The 26487-nt window shown below is 40.0% G+C and overlaps 1 protein-coding gene across 2 annotated transcripts in view; it reads right to left on the reverse strand.

Moving 5' to 3' along the window:
• LPIN2 (lipin 2) overlaps window positions 1-23914 on the reverse strand; it is an 88077-nt gene extending 64163 nt beyond the window's left edge. The window contains exon 1 of one of the 2 annotated variants that reach the window (XM_030336873.1): window positions 23780-23914. Coding sequence is in view for 1 of the 2 variants with exons in the window: in XM_030336872.1 (XP_030192732.1) it covers window positions 3704-3811 (108 nt within the window). In the remaining variant the exon portion in view is untranslated. Of the gene's footprint in view, window positions 1-3703; window positions 3927-23779 lie in introns of those variants that run through there. The other variant, XM_030336872.1, reaches the window with a different exon arrangement.
• Window positions 23915-26487: the final 2573 nt, after the last annotated feature.

The raw sequence follows: 26487 nt of genomic DNA on the forward strand, positions 1-26487 counted from the left end.
AATGGGCTGATTTTGAATATTTAATACCTAAGAAATGAATATAAAACAAAGAATATAAAAAGGTAAATGTTTTTTCCAAGTGAGGTAAGATTTTATTTCAATCCTTTCAGAGAGCTGTGTCTAATTCCTCTAGACTGGACGGACACCTGACTTGTAACATCTAAAGACAGTGATGGGATCACAACTTCTTTTTCCTATGCATGAGACTGACTCACCAGCACCTGGATCAAATCTGCAATATTGGGATTATTCCAATCAAATGGGTAAAAGCTCAGCTAATAGGGAGTATGTAATCAGGACCAGGTATGTGGGTAAACTAAAAGAGGCAGCATTTATATAGCCACTTACTGAAATCTGTCCAGTTGTGTTACAAACTCAGAGCAGCAAGAAATTCAGACATACTAGTAAATGCAAAAAAAAAAAAAAAAAAGGTGAGTATCTAACAGATCCAGTGTGGCACAAGATTTGCTGAATGAAAATAATTTTTTCTTTAATAATTCAGTCATGCACTCTACAGAATTGTGGAGTAGTTGTGTGTATGCACGTCTCTAAGTCTTTCATTTCTGACAATAGATAGGGGCACACATACAAAAATGGGTAATAATTTTCAAAAAGCCTAGACATATATCTGGCCAGAGCCTCTATGCTACTCTCCACAACTGGTGAGCTCATCTGTGGCATCAGGATTAAAGAGGCAAACTTACTCCCCCCAAATTGCCCACATAGGAAACAACACCACATTTCTGTAAGGAAATAAAATTCTATGCAACTAAATATTTAATTTTGTGAACACTGTCCATGCTGGATTGGAAGAACATGTTTGGTTTTGGACCCATTCATCCAGTGTTGTTCTAAGATTTCGGGCAGCAGGAAGTAATGACAAAATGTGCTATGGTTGGGGATTGAGGGGGAGGCTTCCCCATCTCCACAGAGGTTTCCTAGTTCAGTATAAAGTGCTCTGCCCCAAGCCACACGCCCCACCTACAGGGTGACTTGCTATCTTCTACCGCTGTTTGTTAGTAAACCTTGCTGAAATAATATAAACATACAAAGTTCTCACTTACAAAAACAAAAACAAGTCTTTTGGACTCAACCACACTAGTGCCCAGGTCCTCTGACAAAGAGTGCAGAGGGACAAGGATGGAGAAGGACTGCCTTCTTGGCTTCCTCGAGTCCCCTGCCACTGGTGAGGACATGAAAACACAAAGTCAAGTTCTCTCTTCTGCCCCATGAGCAGGTCTTACAGCCTCTGTTGGGGTTCTCATCTCTAAAAGGAATGGCCAGATGCTGTCTAGAGTCTCCACAGAAAGATTTGATTCTAAAGTATTCTTAGGATTACAAGTTTGGCTAAGAACTCCTGTAGTCAATATGTTGCCCTAATTTAAATAAGTGGTGGAAATTAAGGCCAGCAGATTTTGGAACTTCAGAGTATTTAAATATGAAATAATTTGGTCTTTTTCTTACCAAATAAAGGAATTATCTTCACTTGTTTAAAAATTATGGAAACCTTTTTTTCAATTCCTAATTTCTAACAAAGCACGTAAGTCTTTTCATGGTTTTTTAAACTATTAGATTTTATACATTTATGTTCCAAATCCATAAAATCATCTCCTTTAAGATAGAGACATTCATTCACCTTCCAACAAGAGGTGTGCCCAGGCGGCATATGAGTAGTAAGGAGAGTCAGGGTCACCGAGGGCCTGGATCCTGAAAACTAGGTTTCTCTGTCTCCCTGCTCACCACACACATACACACACACACACCCAAGTTATAAAGTCTAACTCTCATATAATCAATACAGTTCATTAAGCAGATATCAAATCCAGTGTTCCAAACACTAGCCATCCAGAAAATCCAAGTTTCTCTTGGGGCAGGGGAGGTGACTCATGGGATTTCAATGTTCTAACATTAACATAAAAGGGAACTGTTAATAAAATGCAGTCTAATCAAATACCCATTGACCTCTCTCTAGAAAACACGAGTAGCACGAAGCATAAGAACTTTTTCTGGTGATGGGTGGTTTGCGTGTTAGTGCTACTCACTAAAAGAATTTTTTAATATTTCATAAGATTCAGCTATGTTCACTATTCTCTCCGCTGACCTTTATGACCAATGTGCATGAAGCCATAAATATATACTATTAAAAGGAAATTTCAAAAGTAAATTACCTCTCCCTGTATACCTAACTTCCATTCATATTCAAACAATGTCCAGTTCCATAAGTTCCTGAGAACCCTGAACAAGTACACTTTCATCAAGTCCAAAAAGCAAAAGCACACAAATGTGATAACATTTTTAAAGGTGACAAAATTTGTGTAACTTTAAAAATCAACATGATTATGGGTCACAGATTTTTGAAATTATCGACCTGTTCTTATCTTACCCTTGTTTTCATGAAAACAAACATTCTTAATCTTCTAAGAAATACCTTTACCTCATGGTATTTACTTCTGATTATTTTTAAAGGAAAAGGTTCCACAGGTAGAGTTAAATTATATTATCTTCTATTTACCTGATTTTATTTCCTTAGTGCAGACTTCTAGAACTTATACTTCTGTATGATTTTTTTTAATTTAAATTTCTTTTTAATGTTTACTTATTTCTGAGAGAGAGAGAGAGAGAGAGAGAGAGAGAGAGAGAGAGAGAGACAGACCGACCATGAGCGGGGGAGGGGCAGAGAGAGTGAGGGAGACACAGAATCTGAAGCAGGCTCCAGGAAGTCAGTACAGAGCCCGATGCAGGGCTCGAACCCATGAACCACAAGATCGTGACCTGAGCCAAAGTCGGACGACCCAAACGACTGAGCCACCTAGGCGCTCCTGACTTGTTTTTATTTTATATCTTATCTAGATTAAACAAAAAAAAACAAAAAACAAAAACAAAAACCTCAATTTGCATTTTGCCCACATAAGTCAAGTTTATAAAATTTTTTTGTTTTGTAATCACAGAAGAAAGACTGCATTCTTTTTTTTTTTTAATGTAGTTTTTTTTGTTGTTTTTTTTTTTTAATTTTTTTTTTCAACATTTATTTATTTTTGGGACAGAGAGAGACAGAGCATGAACGGGGGAGGGGCAGAGAGAGAGAGGGAGACACAGAATCGGAAACAGGCTCCAGGCTCTGAGCCATCAGCCCAGAGCCCGACGCGGGGCTTGAACTCACGGACCGCGAGATCGTGACCTGGCTGAAGTCGGACGCTCAACCGACTGGGCCACCCAGGCGCCCCAAGACTGCATTCTTTTGTATCACAGAATAAATGCCAGTTTCAAAATATTAGTTTAGTTTTCAAAAAATTGCGGCTAGGGCAATAAAAACCATAGAATTTTTAAATGTTTTCTATTCCTCAACTACTGTACTTAGAGATGCAAAATATGTGAAACCAGATAGGTTTAATCTGAAGCCTAGTTTAAAAAAAATAAGCAGCAACCTCATTATTTTTCTAGGCAGAAAGTTATTTGTTAATAGAGAAATAGAGAAAATAGAGAAGAGTATAAAGATGGTGTAGCGTGAATGAGGGAGAAGATGGTACCAGATATTTCTGTTGAATGTAACATTAAAAGTTAATAAAATCCGTGACGATGTTACATTTTCCAAAGAAAAGGCATTAGCCATTTTCTTTTGGTGGGTGTCCCCCCCTCTTCCCTCTAGACTACAGACTGAGCCAGCGAGCAAGCAAAGGGAAGGACACTGATGCAAGTAACTCACCAGGATACCAGCAGGGGCCTTTCCATGGTAAACACCTTCAGTTTCACTTAATAGGCCTTCACGAACCTTCTTCTCTTCATCTGTACTATCATCTTCTAAGTAAAACATCTTAAAACTGAACTAGCTTATCATGTCTTTTTTTCAGAGACAAAGTTACAGTTCTAAATTATCAAAACGGAAAGCCACTCTGCTGACAAACTGAGTACAAACCGTTTGCACACACAGTAATATGGCTAAAACTGAAGGAAATGGTTCTTTAAAAAAAAAAGCAATACATACAACGTCTTTACCAATAAGATTTGCTCAAAACACCTCAACCCCTTCTCTCTAAAGAAGATAAGGAGGGGCATGGGACAGGCTGTGCCATGTGTTTACACTGATAGGTACCAAGTCCTGCCCAATCACATGACAGTCCCTACAGCTTCCATCACACAGGACACGGATTGAGTTAATGATTCTCCAAATCAATCACACCCTCGTTTTTAGAAATAAAAACAACTATACTTATAGAGAAATAATTTTATACAATCATTTAAGGGAAAATAGTTTTCATATATTTTCTAAGCATCAACAAGCTTCCCGAAGACAGCAGGTTACACATGCTTTCTAGAACTCAGTAACCAACAATTTTTTGTCATATTGGCATGACCTAATTTATTTTCACAATTTCTGAATGGAAGATAGTGTACTCAGCCCTGTAAATAATGAAAAATTTATAATAAATTATATGTTAACATATTATTAATTATATTGTTATATATTAACCTGTAGTACAACAATGAAGAGTATGACATTGAACCACTGTAAAAATCAAACATTCCTGGTATTTCCTTTCTACCTTTCTGTAATCAACATATGTATACTATTTTACTCAATACAGTTGTCTAGGGCTGTGATGTTCCTTACAATTAGCCATCAACCACATGTGGCTATATCTATAATGTTGCTAGAACCAACTGAGATGTGCTGTAAGTATAGAATACTATACCTAGAATTAAAAAAAGTGAAATAATCTAATTTTTTATACATACATGTTAAAATGATACTATTTTGGACATGTTGAATATGATATACTCTTAAAATTATATTTTACCTGTTTTTTTTTTCTTTTTACTTTATGTAATTTAAAATTACATAAACGACTCCCATTATATTTCTATTGGACAAAGGACTACTGTAGGGCCCTGAGACAATCTTGAGAAAAAGGATGTTTAGTTGAAGTTCTACTAATGAAGAAATGAAGACAGGATTTTTAATCATTCCATGGAAGTACTGTGTTAATTCATCAACAATATACTAGCTGATCCTCATGTATTTAATGTTCAAATTATTAAACTTTTTTTTCTATGTCTCAAACATCACAAAAAGACAGTATTTCCAAATGTTTGACCAAGTAAGGGAGGTGGGTAAGGTTTACCACAGCAATATATTGCTAAGATCCATATAATAAAAATATTAATGGCAGAATTTAAAACTAAATTCACCAATATGAGAAGTGGCAAAAATTTAGCTTGATTCAGTAGGTTACACTGCTTGCTGCCCAACCTACAGATATTAATGTGTGCCTGGAGTACATGAAAGTGCCCACTGGTGCTTATTATCTAACTCAGTATGTAACAGTTAACACAAATTCCTCCGTTTAAAAGAGAAGTGTGTTTTTTTTTGGCCTAAATATTAAACATATAACAATTTAAACCTCTTCCTCTATGTCCTATTATAGTTCTAGATCCCTGGCATCAGACGGCAGTAAGAAAAAAAACTGATATTGGGGTGCTACCAATGGGAAGACATCGGGGAGAGGGAGAAGCAAATAAAAGAGAACGAAAAAGAAGATTAAGGAAAAAACTACATAAGAAAATGAGAAAGGGGTTAAAAAGGAAAAACAGAGGAATAAACTGGGAAGTGATGAGAAAATACACAGGTGGAATGACAAGAAAAGGGGGAAAACTGTTAAGAAAGGTAAATGGAGGGATAAAGATACTGGAAAAAGGGGAAAAATAAAAACTTCATTTTAAAAATGAGTAAACTGAGGCATACAGAGACATCAGGCAGTTAGCCCAAGGCCACCCATTTAGTTGGACCTGATTTCTGGTTTGGTGCTTTCTCCCATAATGCCATGCTGAGACCAGAAGAGAAAGTGCTAGGGAAAGGAGGATGGTGGTTGACCAGAAGGAAAGAGAAAGGGCTAACAAGAGAAGAGAGGCAAGAGCCTAAGATTAGTGGGTATGACCTCTGTTCGGGCAACCTTCACCGCAAACACCTCTTACACAATAATCAAACCCCTAGGCCAGTCACTTCAGTTTTCTCTTAAGTCTTGGTATCGTTTCACTGTTTGTTTGGATTGATGACTCACAGAATGTTCTGACTGCAAGTGAACATGCACCATGGACCCAGACAGGGTGAGCGCATCTTCCAAACACCAATTTTGTAAGAGGCACACACCTCCAGCTTCCCCTAGCTGTGACTGTGGATCACCTGACTTCCAGTTAGTACCTGACATTCTGGTTCCAGCCCATCATTTGAGTGGTGGCACTTTTTGGACTTGGTCAATAAAAGTTAAAATTACAATGAATAATTCTTAATTATCCACATGGTTTTTCAGAGAAAAATGTTACTGTACTGTCAAACTTTTCCTCTACAGGCAAAGATAATGAATGGTAAGTAGTCAAGGAAAGACTACTTTTTACTTTTCCTAGACTTAAATCTTTCAAGAAAAGGTCTATCTTGGGGAAACAAAGCTAAAATGCTAGTCAGGAGACTCGGAATCTTGTTTAGACTCCACAGCTGATAATGATGCTAGTAAAATACACATCTTTGTTTCTTTTCACTACTGATCCCCTAAGTATATGAGACTTAGGAGATTAAGTATTAAAAAAGCTTTTAAAGGTGGCACAGGGATTACTTAAAACTTCTTAACCTGAAATCTGCTTATTTGAGGTTGAGTAAACTGGTTCCAAGAAGTCGTACACAAGTTATATTCAGACTTTGATACAAAAAAAATGAAAATAACCTACATCCCCCCAGTGGTCAAACGTGGAATAGCAACTTATTTCTACTGAATACCCATGACGAGGTAAAGAACACTAAAAAGTTCTTACTAGAACAAACTCATGATGAAATCCTTTTTAAAGCCTCGTTACAAACAATTCATAATCTTTACCATAATTATTCTACAGAAGGAATTACTCAAGTACATGTCCGTATCTTCAAGACGCACTCACGACAGAGGCCCACAACACAAAGGACTACAGAGTTCCTTGACCAGAATGGCTCTCATCATCTATACTAATGAAGTTTTTCTTCTTATATCTGGAATTACTTATAATTCACTGTTTACTTACGAAAAGGGACTTATATGCATTCTTTCAAACCAAGAGCAAAATTCCTCTTGATAATTCTCTGAGGGTTTTTCAAACATTTACAATTTAACTGCTTATTGGATAATGGCTAGTTTACTCAAGGTTCTAGTGTTTCGTTATAATCCTCATACAATCCCCAACTCTCTGAACAGGGTAGCCAGTGAACTATTTTCACTTGAGCTTTGAATGATGAAAAATCAAATGCAATTTGGGGTCTTTTCAGGAACAGAGGAGAAAAAACTGGAAGGGTCTCCTGAGGCCCAACTTAAAGTATCTTTCTCAAAGGTAATCTTGTTGACAACTTATATTTTAACCTTTAAAATTTAACACATTTTGCATTCTACTCTGATGCATCTTACATTTAATATGAAAAAAAAAGTGACTGAATAAAGGTTTCTTCTACACAATTCAAGGGTTAATTTAATCACATTTACTCTAGGGCCTAGAATATCTTCAGTTAACATATCCCATTTTAGGGAGTTTTGGGGACTAAAAAATCTTTGAAGCTGAACCCTTCTGACACTAATGTTCAGTGTCAAACTTTCACCCAATATTCTGAGACCAGAGAGATTATACTGAGAGTTGTTGGCTGTAGCTATCAAGTGTATCTGTTTGATCATTAAGATCATAAAGCTAAACAGCCCAATTAAGGGATGAGAAGAATCATGGCTTGACTGTGTCACCAATTCTGGGACAACACTTCCAATAAATAAAGCCAGAAACAAATGGGGACTGCTCTGCTCTGCTCCCAATTTCCCATGGCAGCTGCTTCAGTGGCTGGGCTGTGGCTGTGTGTGCCCATCCCGTCCTGTTAATCCCAACTGTTTCTGTTTAAATGTTTCTCTTTCTTTCTCATTTCACCCCTCTGAATAGCGGTGTGAAATGACCCTGTCGCCATGGTGACACTCAGAGATGACACCCTAAGTACATAAACAATTTTCTGTACTAGGACTAGGTCACCCCATTTCACCTACACTCAAGAAATCCTGTTGGAATGCAAAGCCATATTATTATCAAATTTAAAAATTGTAAATAATTTTAAAGTGTGACACTTCTATCTTTTAGAAACAAATTGTTGCTATAAACTCACCCACTAACAGGAGCACACCAGTGTATCACACTGAGGCCAAATGAAGATACTTTAAAGGAAGTACAGTATTAGATTTCTCCATGCCAGGTCAAAATTGAGATGGCTTAGAACTTGCCATAGAAAAACTATGAAAACAATAAACGAAGTAAGCAAGACTTAATATCATTAACACAATCCAAAGAAAAATAAACAAAAATTCTAACAAATTATGAGATAAGCATCATGCAAGGACCCAAGTCAGTTGTACACTGACATTCCTTGGCTCTCAAGAGGAATTTCCCCTTCTTCAGCTAGTTTTGCATATATCTAACTAAAGATTTTCTGGACCACTTGAAAAACTGGTGATGGTGTTTTAACTACTTTGTTGCTGTAACTGCACCTCCTTGAATTCCTTACAATTTTTTTTAATTAAAAAAATACTGGTTATTAGCTGGTACTCGTCTTTCCAGTCCTCTTCTTCCATCCATATAAGTGAACTGCTACTGTAATGTTGATTAAGTATTTAGAGACCAGGAACTCAGCAACAATCTCTTGGATATGTAGTTCTTGAGGAAAATGTAAAAATTCTATCACACATAAAATTCATACAAATGATAATAAATATGCTAGGACCTCAAGAGAGAAGTGTATAAAAAGACATAAACCAACTGACATCCCATATACATAACTATTACCGACAGTGAGAACCTGCTCAAGTTTTACAGCTGCTAGAGAAGCCAGGATATAATAAACCAAGGCTTGACTCCAGAGCCTTTGCTTTTAACCACTTCACTGATGTTAATTTACAATTTGCTTGCTATCATACTGATAAACTTAAAGAAAATACCATCCAAGCAACTGGGATTATCATTTTAATAAAAAATCATCATGAGTACTACTGGGAAGAGTCATCCTGGTAGGACAAACAGGTGAAAGTATAAATTTTTATCTGTAGCATTAAATGGGCCCCCAGTGTAATCTGGCAACCTTGCAAAAGGCTTGCTCTCCTCAATTTGTTTCTTTTTCAAACCTGCAGGTTTTCTCAATTTGATGGCATCTAGCTCACCCTGCCCTTCCCATCAGAATATGCAGCATTTCATACTCTTGTATGCAGGTTCATCTGTGTTCTTCAGGAAATGAACAGCAAAATGGCTAAAATACATTGCTATGACAATGATAACTTTAGGAATTTCCTTTTACAATATTAAGAAAATTCTAATGCTTTATCTATATTGATTACCAGATTTTATTCAACTGGCTAAATTTAAACTAAAATGAAAATAACCAGAACTCTTAAGATATTGTCTTTCAGAAATTCAATCTGCCTACTTCAACCTAAAGTTCCCCTAAGATGCATTAAGAGAAAAATTGTAGTGGGGTACCTGGGTGGCTCAGCTGGTTAAGTGCCTAACTCTTGATTTCAGCTCAGGTCATGATCTCACGGTTCAGGAAATAGAGTCCGTTGTGGGGCTCTGCCCTGACAGCACAGAGCCTGCTTGGGATTCTGTCTGTCCTCTTCTGCCCCTCCCCCCATTTCCTCTGTCTTTCTCTCAATACATAAATAAACATCAAAAAAAAAAGTAAAAACTGCATGATCACTATCATTACTATATGGTCACAACTCTTAAACAGCACAGAAGTAGATTACTGTTCATCTCTCTGACATGCATGATCCACCAGATGTTGCTCTAAATGACTTGTAGCTATTGTGAAAACCCTAACCTACCTTAAGGGGTAAAAACCTTCCACCACTGAGCATAAAATGATATATTTTGAGACTCTGAAAGTAATTTGAAAAGAAAATGGCGTTCCAAAATGTTGTAAGAATGATAGCATCATTGAAATGCATATATTGCACTGAAGTGGGCAGTGTACATTTATTTGATCGCATTAAGTTTTTAGTCATATTCCTTCACAGGAACATCTTTTATAGGAGTACCAACAGTTTCCTTATTCATTTGTAATGGAGCTCAAAGCTGAAGAACTTATACTAGATCTTATGGGTAAACTTTTCACAATGTGTTGCATCTTTTATTTAAATAGTATTTTTCATTGTGAATAATGTCCATCAATTGTCATCATCCATCACCCCCATCTCAATAAGCACTGTGAGGATGCAGGAAAGAAATGACTATTTGCTCACATCCCAGGACAGTCAGTCTTGTATCCAATATCATACATGTAACCCAGAACAACAGAACCACTTCTTGTTTCTCCCCTCCCCACCACACATAGAAAGCATCATGTGGTTTTATAGAGACCTTACCACAGGCACCAGGTTCTCTAAATCACCTAAGAATTTCAAAGCTGATTGTCAGCTTTTGCATGAGAGGTACCAGATTCAACATTTTGTGAGTATGCACACTTCATTTTTGGAGCTTGTATTTTTTTTTTTAAAGAATTTTTAAATGTTTATTTATTAATTTTGAGAGAGAGAGAGAGAGAGAGGAAGGGAGGGAAAGGGAGGGCGAGGGAAGAGAAGGGGCAGGGAGAGAGGGAGACAGAGAATCCCATGCAGGTTCCACGCTGTGGGCGAAAAGCCCGATGTGGGGCTCGAACTCCTGAACCATGAGATCGTGAACTGACCTGCAGCTGGACACTTAATTAACCAACCAAGCCACCCAGGTACCCCAAGAGCTTGTATTTTTCTAAACCTACCTGAAATTCAAAGGAACATGACTGAGGTCAAAGCTGTAGCAATCACCTCTGGGACAGCATCCGAATGCCAGGCCATTTCCTTATAACCCTTCAGGATACCATGATGAAATCAAGACAGTACCACAATTCCAGTTAAAAGGTGACTTTTGCTACATAAACCATTTGACCAGTCTCACACACTGCATCAATCAACTTTCAGTGACTCCTGTAGGTGGAGAGAAAGGTCTTCCCTGTACTGGTAGCATACGAATAAAAAACAAGAAAAAAAAAAGTACCAATCTGCCAGCTTACTTAACTGATGTCATAAAAGTGACCAGGAGAATTCCTCAGCTCCTGTAACACATATTCAGTTTTTAATAACACCTGCAATCTCTCTTACATTTAACTCTCAGAATGTAGCACCTCCCTCCCTGTTTCCTAGATCAGGAAGCACAAATTCACTACTTCTCCACTCTTCTCTTTGGAACTGCCTGGGTCTGTCTCAATTAAACAGAATGTGGTGACCATGAGGCCAGGAAGCAGGGATATGAACTCCTGTGCAGCCATGCAAAGATCCCACTCCCAACTCCAGGCATCCCATATTGGCCATATTTCCCAGAGGCTTCTGGGAAAACTGGGAGAGGCTGTGGAGATGGATGAGAGCCTTCCACCAAAATCCAATTAAAATATAACTCAAATTTCAGGCCCTGTTTTATTGTGCACAATTACTACTGGAACCCTAGTAGGATTTTCAGAAATGTTAGGGGGGGAGCTCCCTTTCCCGGCCTGGGAGGACATTTGGGTGGATAAAGGGAGAATCTGTGGAGACAGTAGCCATCGCCAACTGCACCGCTATGAGAGCCACTCATCACTCCAGTTTGAGCTGTGTCCTAGTTTTACAGTTTTGCAAAACAAATGCCAGGTAAGGCTGAGCCACTTGTGTTATTACAAGCTGACTTGCACACTGAGCTACTTCAACAAGACAGAAGGACTTCCAAGAGCAAAAGCAATTCAGTGAAGCAACATTTGGAATGTTGGAAAATAAAACTTGTTCCGCTCACTGACCTGTTTAAAAGCAGTGCCTACTTTATAACATGTTAGGCACTATTCTATTCTGAGATCAAGCAGTGAACCCGGTTGATGCACCTGCTCTTATAGCATTTAGATTCTAATGGAGAAAGAAGAGACAAGAAATAAAAAATAAAATTCTAGACTGGGATAACTACTACACAGGAAATTAAAGAGAGTGATGCTGCCAGAAAGTAAGGGAGGAAGGGTAGGCTACTTTTAGGTAAAGGGAATGAGAAGCCAAAACCAAGAAAATGTAGGATAGAATTTTTAAAAACAAACAAACAAACAAACAAACTCAACCCAGGAAGGCTCACATCTGAAAAAACAAGTATAATTAACACGAAAGAGCATTAGAACCTGGCTGATCATACTCCCATAACTATGCCATGATAATATACTTAGGATTTACTTTCTCACAAGCCACTGCTGCTGTTCCTTCTTTAGTCATGTTGCCAACCTTCAAATTACTTTAGAAACAGAGCAAGAGTAGGAAAAAAATGAGGTGACTCACATACTAAGTTATCAAACATTCAGGAAACCACCAGAAATTTAACAGTCACATAAATCTGAACAAAAACTGCAAACTGTAACCTAAAAATTACTTCCTGAGAGTTGCTTTCTAATCTTCAGTGAAGATAGATGTGACTAAAACAGTCTTTAAAAATATTACAATAACTAGACATTCTGTTAAACACGAAGACATACACTTTATTTTCATTCTCTCTTAAAAACCCAACTGTTCAGAGTTGAACTGTGCCGCCCCAAAAATGCTAAGTTGAAATTCCAACCCTCAATATCTCAGAATGTGATATTTGGAAACAGGATCTTTATGGAGGTAATCAGGTTAAAATGAAGTCATTAGGGTGGGCCCTAAACCATCATGACTGGCTTCCACAGAAAAAGGGGAAATTTGGACCGAGAGAGCGAGAGCGAGAGAGAGAGAAAGAGAGATGGACAGACACACACATACAGAATTCCATGTGACCATTAAGGTATCTACAAGCCAAGAAATGCCAAAAATTGTCAGCTAACCACCAGAAATTAGGACAGAGGAATGAACAGATTCGCCCTACAGGCTTCAGAAGGAACTAACCCACCCTCTGGAACAGTGAGACAATAAATTTTTCTGTTGTTTAAACCATCCAGTTTCTGGTACTTTCTTGCAATACACTCACTAACATAACAGTAAAGAAATATAAAAGGGGTAACTCACAAGTATAAAGAATGGCTAGAGGCAATGACAGCAAATGAAAAGAGGTCAAGTTTTTAAAAGATGAAAAATGGATGGAGGAAAAAAAATGGAGGATCAGAAAGTAATTAAGTGCTTAAAAAAAGAGCCCACATTGGTGGAGGTATGTAAACAAAACAAAACAAAAAAACACATTAGAACTACATAAAATTATTACAACTACAAGATAATTTCCCAGGGGGGTGCCTGGGTGACTCAGTGGGTTGAGCGTCCAACTCTTGATTTCAGCTCAGGTCATTATCCCAGGGTCATGGGATTGAGCCATGCATCAGGCTTGGTGCTGAGCACAGAGCCTACTTAAGATCCCCTCTCTCCTTTTGCCCTTCTGCTCCTTATCCCCCAGTCACACATTCTCTCTCTGTCTCTCTCAAAAAAAAAAAAAAAGATAATTTCCCAGAGTCAAAAACATGATTTTCCAAAATGAAAGTTCCCACCAAGTGCCCAGCACAAAAGATGAAGAGGTACCTGAACTGCGGTGGCCTCTATGGAAGGCAGCCACAATGGAAAGATGCCAATAAACAATGTTAAAGGCTCTGTGGTCTTCAGGGACAAAGGATTCAGCAATCACCCTGTGGGCATGGCTACACAAAGCAGGATGCACACCATGCTCTCAAACAGAGGCACAGCACCCAATGCCAGCTACCTCCCGAACTTTTCATGAGGACATACAGCTGCAGGTGATCCTGTCTGTGGGGTGAAGCCTCACCAGATCTGAGAAGCACTCATACGTTCTGAGTGTTTTTAGGCCCTTCTGACCTACAGACACTGATGAAATACCTGCCTGCCAACCAGGCATGAACGTACAAAGCAAGGCCAGGACTGTGGGTTCACTGTGAAGCCAGGTGAGGAGGGCTCTTCCCAGTTGTTCCAGTCACTCCTTCACCATTAATGGTCCAGGGACCACAGCTGCAAATCACAAATGAAGGCACCTCATCAAAAGATGAAAGTAAGAGCGACTTCAAAAGGAGGTAAAGTTTCCAAAGAAAGAAAAGAAAGAGAAAGAAAGAAAAGAAAGAAAAGGAAAGAAAGAAAGAAAGAGAAAGAAAGAAAAGAAAGAAAACCGGAAGAGAAAAGGAAAGGATACATAGAGTGGGAAGGAAAGAGAAACAGAAATTAAAAAGCTTGGGATTTCTCAACAGTAACAAGTCAAAATTCTAAAGGAAAACTATTTCCATTCTAGCATTCCATAGCCAGCTTACCAATTAAGTATGAGGCTAGAATAAATTTCCAGTCAAGTAAGGTCTCAGAGTTGACCTCCTGTGAACCCTTTCTCAAAAAGTTACAGGAGGATGTGCCCACCAAAAATGAGGAGGCAGGCTGAGAGAGGAATCTCTAGGAAAGACTACCCAACAGAGGTGAGAAACTAATGGGATGCAGGTGAGGTGTTCACTGCCCAGAGCCCTGTAATTCTGTCTGAAACTGGGGGCCTGAATTTGTGACTGGTACTAAGAAACATGAGCCAACAAAACAATTAACTCCAGAAAAAACAGAAATTTGAACTGGTGAAGAAATTAAATCACTGTATATGCCTAGTTTTGAGCAACACTTGGTCATGAAAACATAAATACTGAATATAGAGAAAATAAAAAATTATGATATGATTACCTTGGAAGGATAGAAGGAAAAGTGTGTAAGGAGGGTTGTATGAGAGATGAATCCTCATCTAGCAAAGTAAGAAACCCACAGAAAATGTCTAGATTTGGAAAAACAAGCTGCAGTAGTTTAGGCATAGACCCATAGAAGAAAATCCCACAGGAAACAGGTAAGAGTTCGAAGAAGTTGTTTCTAGGAAGCAGTAGTCAGGACTGAAGAAGAGACTGGTGCTTTTCACTATATATCTCAAAGCGCTATCTGAATTTTTAAACTACACTTAAAAAAAAATACACTTAAAAATGTAAAAGACGAATAGCACTATTATATGATGGAACTGCATGCTAAAGAATCCTATCTACAGGAATGAAAACTATTAGAGAAAAGAAAAAAACAAACACCAAGCAAATAGCTCTGTGGGGGTTTGGTTTTGCTTTGCTTTTACAGGAAAACCTCTTTTCTGGCTCTCAGCATCAGCACTGAGCTTTAGGTATGTCTCATTAACAAGACAAAACAAATGAACCAGAAAATTTAAATATAGTAAGGTTCTTATTAAGTTGCCCAGTTCATTCACTTGAGAAAGGGGAATGTCCTAACACAAAAGCCCTTTTCATTCTATAGCAAAGATAATAGCAAAAGATTTAGCTAACAGTTGAAAAGGATGATCCTTAGAAGATTTAAAAAAAAAAAAAATCCACCATTAACAATACAGGTTTATTAGTATTTTTCAACTAGTGAGAAATTTCATGTAATTATATAATCTAAAGAAATTTTAATAACAATCACGTACTAAAATTTATAGAAAAATGTTACAGACTTTTGAACTAGACAGCAAGAGCTTTGGGGGTTTTTTTAGTTATGCATTTACCTGCAGTGTATAAAGGACAGCTCTGCTTTCTAGATACAAAAGACAATGTTCCACCTATGGGCCTAGGCAACAAAATTCACAGAATAAGAGATGAAATGATGGCAAAAATCACAAGGCTTAAATTTACAAACATATGTAGTGCATAAGATTTGGATACAAAACAGCTAACATAAAAATGCATTTTCTATTTTGACACTATAGAGATAAAAGTTCTGGGTCAAGGAAATTTTAAGCAAGCACAAACATCTTTAACTAAACATCATATCCTCATGCTAAAAATATAAGCAGAGAAGTTCACTCCAAATATTTCCTTTGACTCACTTTTCAATGTTTTATTTATTTTTGAGAGAGCACAAGTGGGGGAGGGGCAAGGACAGGGGGACACAGGATCCGAAAAGAAGTGAGCTCAGCACTGAATGAAGTCAGGAACCGCAAGATAACCTTAACAGGAGCCGAAGTCTGGACACTCAAGTGATTGAGCTAGCTACCCAGGTGTCCTCCTCTAACTCACTTTAAAAAAAAATTTTTTTTTTTTACATTTATTTATTTTTGATAGAGACAGAGCACAAGTGGAGGAGGGGCAGACAGAGAAGGAGACACAGAATCTGAAGCAGGCTCCAGACTCTGAGCTGTCAGCACAGAGCCCGACGTGGGGCTCAAACTCACAAACCTCGAGATCATGACCTGAGCAGAAGCCGGACGCCCAACCAACTGAGCCACTCAGGCTCCCCTCCTCTGACTCACTTTTAATCACTCATGTAGTACTCCTTTCTCAATCCTTACCTGTTTTATAAAATTCTTCTTCAAACAAGTCTATAAGCTACTTGTGCTATTTGCCTTTTGCCCTTTGTCCCTGTGCCCCTCAACACTGGCATGTCTTGTCGGGTTAGAAATCCTAGCCTGCCACTCTTCCTCTAGACCTCTAGGTGGCTTCTGGCTCTGGTTTAATACACAGTCTCAGCTAGTCCTCAGAACCAGGCCATCAGTAGGTATTGTTATCTCCATATTACAGATAAGACAACTGATAAACTATATGCCAAATGTGTAATCGTGATTTAGGAATTCCTAACGGTCCATGAATATATTTCTGTTTCATAAGTTATTCTGTATTGAAAAATTGATAAACACCAACTTATCCATTTATTCAATTACAGTAGGTAAAACACCATTAAAATTCCATCACAAAGAATCCTGTCTGCGGAGCTAGTTACCAAGCGAATCAAGTGATATAATGAAGAAAGTGCCAATTCCAAAAACAAATCTGCTCAAAAATCAGATACTCAACAATATTAGGGGTTTCACCTGGCCACCCACAATGTGATGAAACAAGGTTCCTACATGGATTAAGAGGCCAGAAGCTCTGTCCAATTCTGAAATGTTTAACTCAGGGCCCCTACTCACAATCAAGTTCCACATAACCCAGGGGTTATGGAGTGTAATTCTCATATCAGGAACAGTCAAAATTACCAAGGAAAATCCCTCAAGAAGACATCACGTTGGATACTGACATACCATGTCTCAAAAAGTCCAACTGAGCCCATTTCTTCTTCCCAACACTAAAAAGAATTGCCTTCCTCTCAAGCAGAGCCTGTGAGCAAAACTTAGCTACAATTTAGGGGTCAGGTTTTAAACACCTGATCCCAACTCAGCCCAGTGATGTGCTCATATTACAGAAGGCAGGCAGATGATCATCAGCTTCATATTGTTTAGCTCATTCCTGAGCAGGCACCAAGTAGGTGTGGTGGAGTCAAATCACCTCCACTGTTTTCTTGGCTGGTCTTTCTCTTAGAACAGTTGGTTTTTGCATATATAAATGATTCAGAGAAACCCAAGGCTTCTGTGCAGCAGGTGCTATCCCTCTACGAGCAGTTTATAGATGCAGACATTAAGAATAAGTTCTCCAGGGCACCTGGGTGCCTCAGTTGGTTAAGCATCCGACTCTTGATTTCTGCTCAAGTCATGATCTCACAGTTCATGAGTTCGAGCCCCACACAGGGCTCTGCACTGATGATGTGAAGCCCGCTTGGGATTCTCTCTCACTCCCTCTCTCTCTCTCAAAAATAAATAAAAAAACGTAAAAAAAAAAGTCAGTTCTCCAGTTCTACCTAACAAAGTAAAAACAACACCCCCAAATTAGTTTTGGCATGTCAAGCAGATTCCTAAGAATTCTTACAGTCCCTTGGGCAGTGTGGTGGCATGGGAGCAGGGACAATGGAATGGGGGTGGGTGGGTAGGTCGATTCCAATACACAGGTGCATGCCTTTGACAAATCTCTTTTCGCTTCACTGTCTTCACCTAGAAAATGCAGCTACTATCTCTACCTTGCAGGGTTGTTGTGCCTCTTAGGAGATAATTTATGTAAAACACAATGCCTCAGCCAAAGAAAGTACTTAATCATGTAACTGTAATAATAGTGATAATCTTTTACAGACATTAAACACCTCCTAGAAACAGTGTTCCTAAAAAAATAGGCATCAGCACCATTTTACAGACTGAATCTCAGTGGATAGAGTATGCTAAAGACACCAAAATTCCAAATGTTTACTTTTCAAATACCACTACTTTAGGCAGGATATTTTGAATTGGTTGAACCAGTTAGAAAACCCTACAACAAAAGATCAATCCTTACTTATAAAGCATCTCTAATACACATTTTAAATTATAAAATAGAGATCTTTCTATTCACAAAATATTTAGATACTTCTCTAAATAAGTCCTGTTCCTTTGCAGTTCATATATAAACAGATGATATGAATATAGTTATAATGTCAGATGGACACTGAGATTAAAATAATTTAAAAAATATATAAAATGTGGGCAGATAATTTTGCAATATTTTACAAAGAAAAAAATAATTACACTTAGTATCGTAAAGGAAACAAAAAGTATATTCCCCATGGTTCTTCAGTAAGCCCAAACATTGCTTGACTTAAACTGGTTCGAAAAAAGGCACATCACTTTACAAAGACCACAAATTTACAGGCAACTGTTGGAGAAAGTAACATACCACAATTCAGAGAGTTCCAATTCAGAGTTCATAATTCACATCAACTATCTGATGGTTTTGCTGTCTGAGATTCCTTTATATTTAATAGATTATGCCCAATACCTTATAAGAGCTATTCACATTCTGGATACCTCTCTTTTAGAATCAGTAAACACCAAGTCTCTAGTACAGCTGGACACATCTATCTTGCCAGGAGCAACACATGTCAGTCACATCATAATGCACTGAGTAGATTAGAACCATCATGGAATTGTACAATTCCATTGTTTATTCAGAAACATAAAAAAAGCTTTTAGGTAGATTTCAATTCCAGATTAACTGGTCAATTTTTCGTTTGTAATTAAGATTCTTCCTATAAAAATAAAACATCTTACTATAGATATAAAAACAATTTTTTTTAAAAAGATGTTTACAACCAATTATCCCTTCCATTATACTAGAAATAGGTAAATGCAGAAATTTAGTCAGTCACTAAAGTTACTTGGTACCATGTGCCTTTTTGTTGTTGTTTTTTTTTGAGCAAAATCACTGATAATTACTTAGTTATGACCATCAAAACCAAATAATTTTTAAACCTAGATACTGGTACCCTTTGTCTTTGAAATACTATGTATTTAATCATATTTCTTAAAACTTTTAGAATCCACATCCCTTTACACCCCTGTAATGTTACTTAAAATTTCAACTAAATTCACGAGTGACCAAAAAAGTTAAAATATCAAAACAATGGTAGATAGCATGCCAAACCCTCAAAAAGTTTCCACTGAACTGCAAATACAAGGTCTGTACAGCCACTCCAGCTCACTCTATTTGAGCTTTCTTCTGCACATCAACCTATGAAGGTCTGTCCCTTCCTCTTTCCTCTTGTAGTTACTTTTAAAATCAACAGATCCTATCCTCAGGACCATCCTAAAAAGTTGCTCGTGTTTCAACGTCCTTTCCTCCTCTCCTCAAATTCTACTTTCTCTACTAGACTCTGAACAAAAAGGCTAACTTCTTACCACTTCCATTCAACAATCCATCTCTTCCCTACTCCTCCCCTTAGTTCGACATTTACAGAAAAAAGGCAAACTAGTGCTACCAGCAGGTCACATGAAGTGTCTAAAAATTAAAGACAACAGTTATTTACTCTAATACTGGTTAACAGCTAGAGCAACGCCTCCCACAGCCTAAGTTAATCAAGAAAAGCGAGTACTAAAGAAAATGATAAATGTTTGGGGCCAGTGGAGATGGGAGGGAGAAAACAGAAATAAGAGAACAGAGATGGGAAACTTCTATTTGCTAAAACAGGTGAGAATGGATCACTGTAGATTCTTGAACAGTTAAGATAAAAAAAGATGCCAGGAGTTGAAAACAACTTAGAATTTATAAATCACCTTAAATTTTATTTATACTTTGCCTCATTGAAAAAAATGATTAGAGGCTGTTCAGACAAATATATGTATTATTCAACAGTAAAATTAAGAGTTGGTACAAAAGTAAATATGAAATGAAATAAAGTCAAGAAACTCAGTTACTATTCACAAAATTAACTACAGAAGACTTTCCCTACTGTTCAAATATGCCAAAAAGTCAGATAAAGGCAATCCCCTAGCTACCCAAACAACACAAAGTGGACTTTTCTAGGAGCCAGTGTTTCTCTTCCAAAGAAGTAGAAAAGCCTAATTTGGATGGCTCATGTTGAAAATCTGTAACACCACAGATAAATATAAACATCACATAATAAAGTTCTAAATTCAAAGATTACAAAGATAACTACACGGATTCTAAATGGACTTTTAAAAGATCTCTATGAGCCCTCCATTTTTCCAACACATTTATATAGTCTCTCAAATTATACATTTGACCTAAATAAAAGTTAAAAGATCCTCTTTCTAACACACAAGTCACCTGACTTTCAGCTAGACCCTCTTTGTACATAGTTAACATGAAGGTAGCACAAGGAGCCAATGCTGTAACTTTTGTTACACTTTACAAGTTCAAGGATTTCTGGCTCCTTCCTCATTTTTTTAGTAATAATTTTAACACCAATCTAAACTGACAAATACAGGATGACAGAAATTTGGCATTCAAGGGCTTTAGAAGAAAAAGATTCTAAACTGTAGTCAGTGAATCAAATTTTTAAAATGTGTATCTTATCATTATTCTAATCTCAAAAGTCACATTTTGGGCTTATCTTGCATTGCAGCACAGCTTATCTCCTAATATTTTTTTTCTTCCCCTTCCTTCTTTATAGACTGAAAACTTACAGCAGAATCATCCCAGTCTCAGCATTTTAGAGCAGAAGTGGACCATGTGGGCCAAGCTTCCTGTGGCTGGTCAGGAGAGCAAGGCGGCCAGAGGTGAGGCCAGCAGAGCTGGAATGGCACCCCCAACACATAGGTTGCCACGGACTCTCAGAGATACCTAGCTGCTTCATCTGGACCTCCCTGGGTGAGCACACATTTGTCTTAAAGACTAAAGGAGAGTACACATGTAAAGCAATTAGCATTAGTAATAGTGATACTGTGTTACTAAAAGAATCAAACCGACAGCAGACAGCAAGGGAAGTGGATACCAAAAAGTGCAGTTCATTGTTAGCAAAGTCACCGAGGAATCTTCTTTGAATGCCTTCTGATACAGCCGTAAAGTTTACTACTCCAGCCTATAATAATTATCTTCCAAGTTTTAATAAGACAATTTATATAGGATTCTGCCAACTAGAGGTTCTGCCTACCAACTTGTGAGTTATTTCATTATGAAGAAGGCAAATGACAGTTCAGAAGACTCTGGGGCTCAGCCAGAAATACAACATCTCATAAATGAAGGGAATAAAACAGATAAAAAGGGGCTTTCAAAATAAAGGTCCCAACCACTGTCTAGCCATTGACTGGCAAGTTAATATGCACACACATACACACACAAACCGTGACAGCTATTAGGGTCAGAGCAAAAACGGTTGGATTTAAATTAAAGGCAGGTGGACTTAAGTTAGACTTCAAGAAAAACCTCCTGACTTACATTACTAAGCACCTAAGAAAGGTAGCTGTATCTACCTCCCAACAAGACAAAGCTTCCAGCTAAGTGTTACTGTGCTGCCTTATATGAAGAAATTACTACTAAAAAAAAAAAAAAAAAAAAAAAAAAAAAAAGGCATACCCAGAGGGAATAGCTGTTGACACAGAGAACCAAGCTATATTTAAACTAAATATTAATATTTAAACTAAACATTGCAAAATGTTCCCTGTAATACTCATGAGCTTAATTTAACCTTTTACCACCTCTAATGCATGGCACCATCAGGATCATTCAACCAAAGCTCACAATTCAGGAAAGTTGAGTGTACAGGAAGTGCCACCAGCTCTCAGGTCACTGGTAAGGACACACAGACTGACTGCTGCTTTCTATCTTTGTTCAACAGCCCTCCATGGAGATTCTTCTAAAAACTGGCGCAGCATTTGGTACCAGGCACCTACCAGAGTCTGGCCTTCAAGGACTTTCAGTCTAGTGCAGGCGACAGTCCAGTCAGTAAACCAAAAATTACAATACAGGGCGATGAGTATCTTTATTGCTACATTCTTGGAGCAATGAAGGACACAATGCCCAGCTGACTCTCTTAATTGTTTCTTCACAGTAGCTTTACTATAGCGTTGAATGGTTTTCAAATGCTCCCGTTTCCAGTTCCTCTTAAACATAAAGCTTCTCTGTTGGCTCTCAACTATGCCATCACGTTTTAAGACAGAATCTATCATTTCATTTCTAGCATTCTAGTATGGCCGTCTCTATCAACATTTGGACATGGAGATACTTCACTCTGATATATCACAATCAACTGCATATTGAACTGGAAGGAGGAAGCCACACTCCCTGGCCAGGTGGCCTTAGGACTGCTTTTTATACACTGGCTGGGTATGGCCTGAGGTTGACTGCCCTTCATGAAAAGTGAGGATGCTGCACTAGGGGACCACCTGAATCCTTCCCCTGCACCTTGTGGGCCCTGTCTCTCCCCATCTCAGCATTATCTGCCATACTTCACGTGCTTAAGCCACTAAGATCAATATCAGACCATCAACATATCAACCAAATGGGCCACTAAATGTGTATTTAAATTTTTTAAATGTTTTTTTAATACATTTTAATACAATTTTTTTAAATTTGTATTTAAATGTATTTAAAATTTGACTTTGTATTGTCAAAGCATTATGAACCAGCCAGACCAAGTTTTAATAAACAGTAACACTTACAGAACATTTCTATTGGGCAGAGCTTCAACAGGGCCTGGCCTGACACCAAGATAACTGACTCTTTTTCACTTTAAAACAAACAAACAAACAAACAGGTTTGGAAAAATAATCCCCCGATGTACCTTTAAAATTAGTATAGCGGTCTGTTAAGTAATACTTCAGAGCATTTCCAAATATTCAGAGTTCCAGCACTTTCTGCAAGGAAGGGTTATCTTTCTGCCCGTTCAGTATGCCTTCAAAATGTCATCCCAAATTTTCAACGAGAACAGTCTTAATTTGTTCGCAAGAGTGGAGAAAATGGTGATCCGCCGGGTTAAAAGTTGAGAGAGAAACCCTTACAATAAAACTGTATCTTAACACGTTCCATACAAATTGAGATTTACCGAGGGAAGGGGGGGGGGGGTGTTGCGAAGGGAAAAAACTACTCACACTTAGGACCGGGTCTACAACCTGGAGGTGGAGACACACGGCAAACGAACCGCTGCAGAGAAATAACAGCAACTTCCCAGCCCTGGATTGAATGCGATCACGTGCCTCGGGCGCCCCCTCCCCCAGGGCCGGGGGCGGGATGGAGACGCGGCCTCCAGCCGCGCTTTCCTCGGCGTGCGCGGCTCGGCCAAGCGTCACTTCGGCCTCCGCTCCAGCCTTTACGCCAGAAACCCGCGAGTTGGGGGTTCTGAAGTGACTATCACCTCGGGCAGCGGCGGGGGCACCCGCGTGTTTCAGTCTTCACGTCCCCCTCCTCACGTTCACCCCGCACCCGCCGGTCCCAGCCGACCCCGCAAACCCGTCCTGCCACGGCGCCGGCGGGGCCCGCGTCTACGTGGCGGCGGCGGCGAGGCGGGGGCAGGGGTCCCGGCCTCCGTCAGAGCGGCGCCGCACCGAGTTGGCGACCCCAGCCGCCCCGAGCGCAGAGACGCGACGCCCGCCGCGGAGCCCGAGCCGCGGCGGCGGGGGGGTGGCGGCGCGGCGGCGCGAGGACCCCGGCTCGGCGCCCGCTTACCTGCGGTGGCTCGGCTCCCAACCCGCAACGGCGCCCGCGGGCGGCCGACGGGAGGCGGTGGCTGGACGGCGACGGTGAGGACCGGCCTCGCAAGGCGGGCTCGTCGGAGGCTGAGGGGGCGGGGCCGTGCGAGGACGCGCGCGAGGCCCAGGCGCCCGCCGCCGCCGCTGCCTCGGGAGCCGCCTGGGCCGCAGCCGAGCCGGGCGGCCCTCATGAATGGGACGCGGCGGCGGCGGCGGCGGCGGCGGTAGCCGAGGGGCGGGCGAGCGGGCGGGCGGCGCGCAGGCCCCTCCCCGGCCACGTGACGCCGCGCTCGGCCGCCGCCTCCCGGCCGCGCGACACCCTAGCGGCCTCCCTCCCTGGCCAGCGCCGCCGAATGCGCCGTGGCGGCTGCTTGTCTCCTGCGCTTCCCGGCCAGGGGCACTGGCCTCTTTCTTGCGTAGGGCAACGCTAGGGATACTTTTCTAAAAAAAGTTTCTGCTAGTCTCCATGGCAACCGTGTGGCGCGTCACGTGGAACTTAGAGCCCAACTGCCAAAAAAGAAGTATTAAAGTGCAAAGAAAGGTATACAGTTGAATGTTTTTTAATCCACTTTTGATCAACAGTAGCTACTTCGCCTGTTTAGTTATTCTCCCCACCTCCTCCCCAATCCCATTACATATTTTAAAATACACTTTTTTTAAGAAAGGGATTGCCGAAACCATATTACCGCACATGGTTTTTATCTTTTTGCAGCCTGTTATTGAAAGTTATGAATGGAAGTATATGTGTTACTTACAAACGTCAGTTAGTTTCTCAGTACGCATTCTGATAATGATAATTTATATAACTTTGAGGATCTTGGAAAATAGGCACTAATGTAAAGCTCCTGCGTGGTGAGCCCAGCGGCTGCACAGTTTTTTTCCCACAGATGGAGTGTGGCTGGGTTGGGCTGGGACCCAGGAAACCAGGTTCCAGTCTCAGGAACCCCCTGTGGTTCTGCAGGAGGAACAAGGGCAACCACTTCCTCATCTAAGTTCCTTCGGCCTCTTTCTCATCAGCCAAGCTTTGCCCCATCCTTAACCAAGGCCCTACGAAGACTAGATAGTTTCACTGGCCTAAGCACACTAGGAATTTTCCTCTTTTCTGTGCCTTTCACCTGGCTTCCAAGTGAATAAAAATTTAGAAAGACAAGAACTGGAATTTCTGCTCCATTATTTCAAAGCATTTTACTCCACTATGAAAAAGTGGAATTGAAGAGAGGAAAAGAGCTGGATCCTCACTTTGTACATCAGTAAGATGGAAATATTAATGCCTTTCTCACAGGATTGGTTTGCCTACAGAGTGCCTAATTTAGCTTAATGTCTGGAACCTGGAACATGCGGTTACTGTTTGCTCTCTTTCCTTTCTTCCATTTTTCCTGCTTTAGACTTTTCCTGTTTCTCTCAGGCTATTTTCACTACCTTCTGCCTAGGAAGGGAAATATTCTACCAAGCTTCCTTCCTTTCATAATTCAGGAAGACCTAGATATCTCCTCCCTTCCTCCAAACAACCTTAGGTTTGATACCTCACTCTGAATGACTCGCATTTCTAATATTTCCTCATTCTCTGGTGCCTACCTAATTTACAACACCACTTAAGCAAAGTAGGGACTCACTATATTCGTTGCATGATATCCCTTCATTTCCTTCCCCTGATGCCTAAGAAGTCTGTTGGGAACCACCAAATCCCACCTACTCCACTGGAATGTCAGAGGAAGGAATATCTTCCTTCACCTGTCCTCTGACCCCACCACCTTCCAGCTCCATGGGGGATCCTCATTCTGCTAGTTGTCCCCCCTTGCTCAACTCTGGATTCATCCCTCAGCTTCAGAAGACTCAGGCTTTTCGCACCACTTAAGATAAAGGAAGAGGTGGGGGAAGAGGAGGCGAGGGAAGGAGGAAAAGAAGCAGGAGAAGACTTTCTTGTTCCTTTGTTCCTTCTTAGGCAATCAATTTATATCACAGCTTCACTCCCCAGCCAAGCTACCTGGAAAGAGGAGTCTCTGCTTTTTCACTTCTTCAGTCTTCCTTCTGCTTTGGTCCTCTTCCTCCCCTGAAACTAAAGTCAGCAATGACCTTCTGGTTGCCAAATACAGTAGATCTCTTTCAGTCTTCTCTCTCACAATCCGTAGGGTAAGACACAGTTGACCACGATTTCCTTCTTGAAACTCCCTCCTCCTCCAATCAGCCAGAAACTCCTCTGAGAGCTTCAGGCCTGTGCTTGGTGACTTTAGACATCTCTTCCACCAGCGTGGCCCACAGTGATATCCAATTCATGCCCATCGTGTTTGCTTCTTTAAACCTGCTCCTCCTGAATCTCCTATCTTGGCTAATACGCCATCACTCATCTAGTTGTCCTGGCCAGAAAAAAACTAGGAGGGAGTCTCATTTCCCTCTACCTCATTCCATGTACATCAGGTCTGTTCATTTCTACTCTAAGGCTCTCTGCAGAACTGCCATGTTGGCCACTTGCAAGGTCTTCTGCAGTTGCACAGCCATGTGTTCTCACCCCTCTAGCAATCAGGCCCTTGCCACGTCTCTTATCCATCATAGACATATTTGAGCTGGTCTTCTGCCCTCCAGTAGCCTCCACTCTGAATTGCAGATCTGACTGTAGCACAAGCTATTGGCCATCCGTGCCTAGAGGAAAAAGTCCAAGTTCCCTAGCATGGTATCCAGGGTGTTCTT

Source organism: Lynx canadensis, chromosome D3, assembly GCF_007474595.2.
Source record: "Lynx canadensis isolate LIC74 chromosome D3, mLynCan4.pri.v2, whole genome shotgun sequence".
Taxonomy (NCBI): Eukaryota; Metazoa; Chordata; class Mammalia; order Carnivora; family Felidae; genus Lynx; species Lynx canadensis.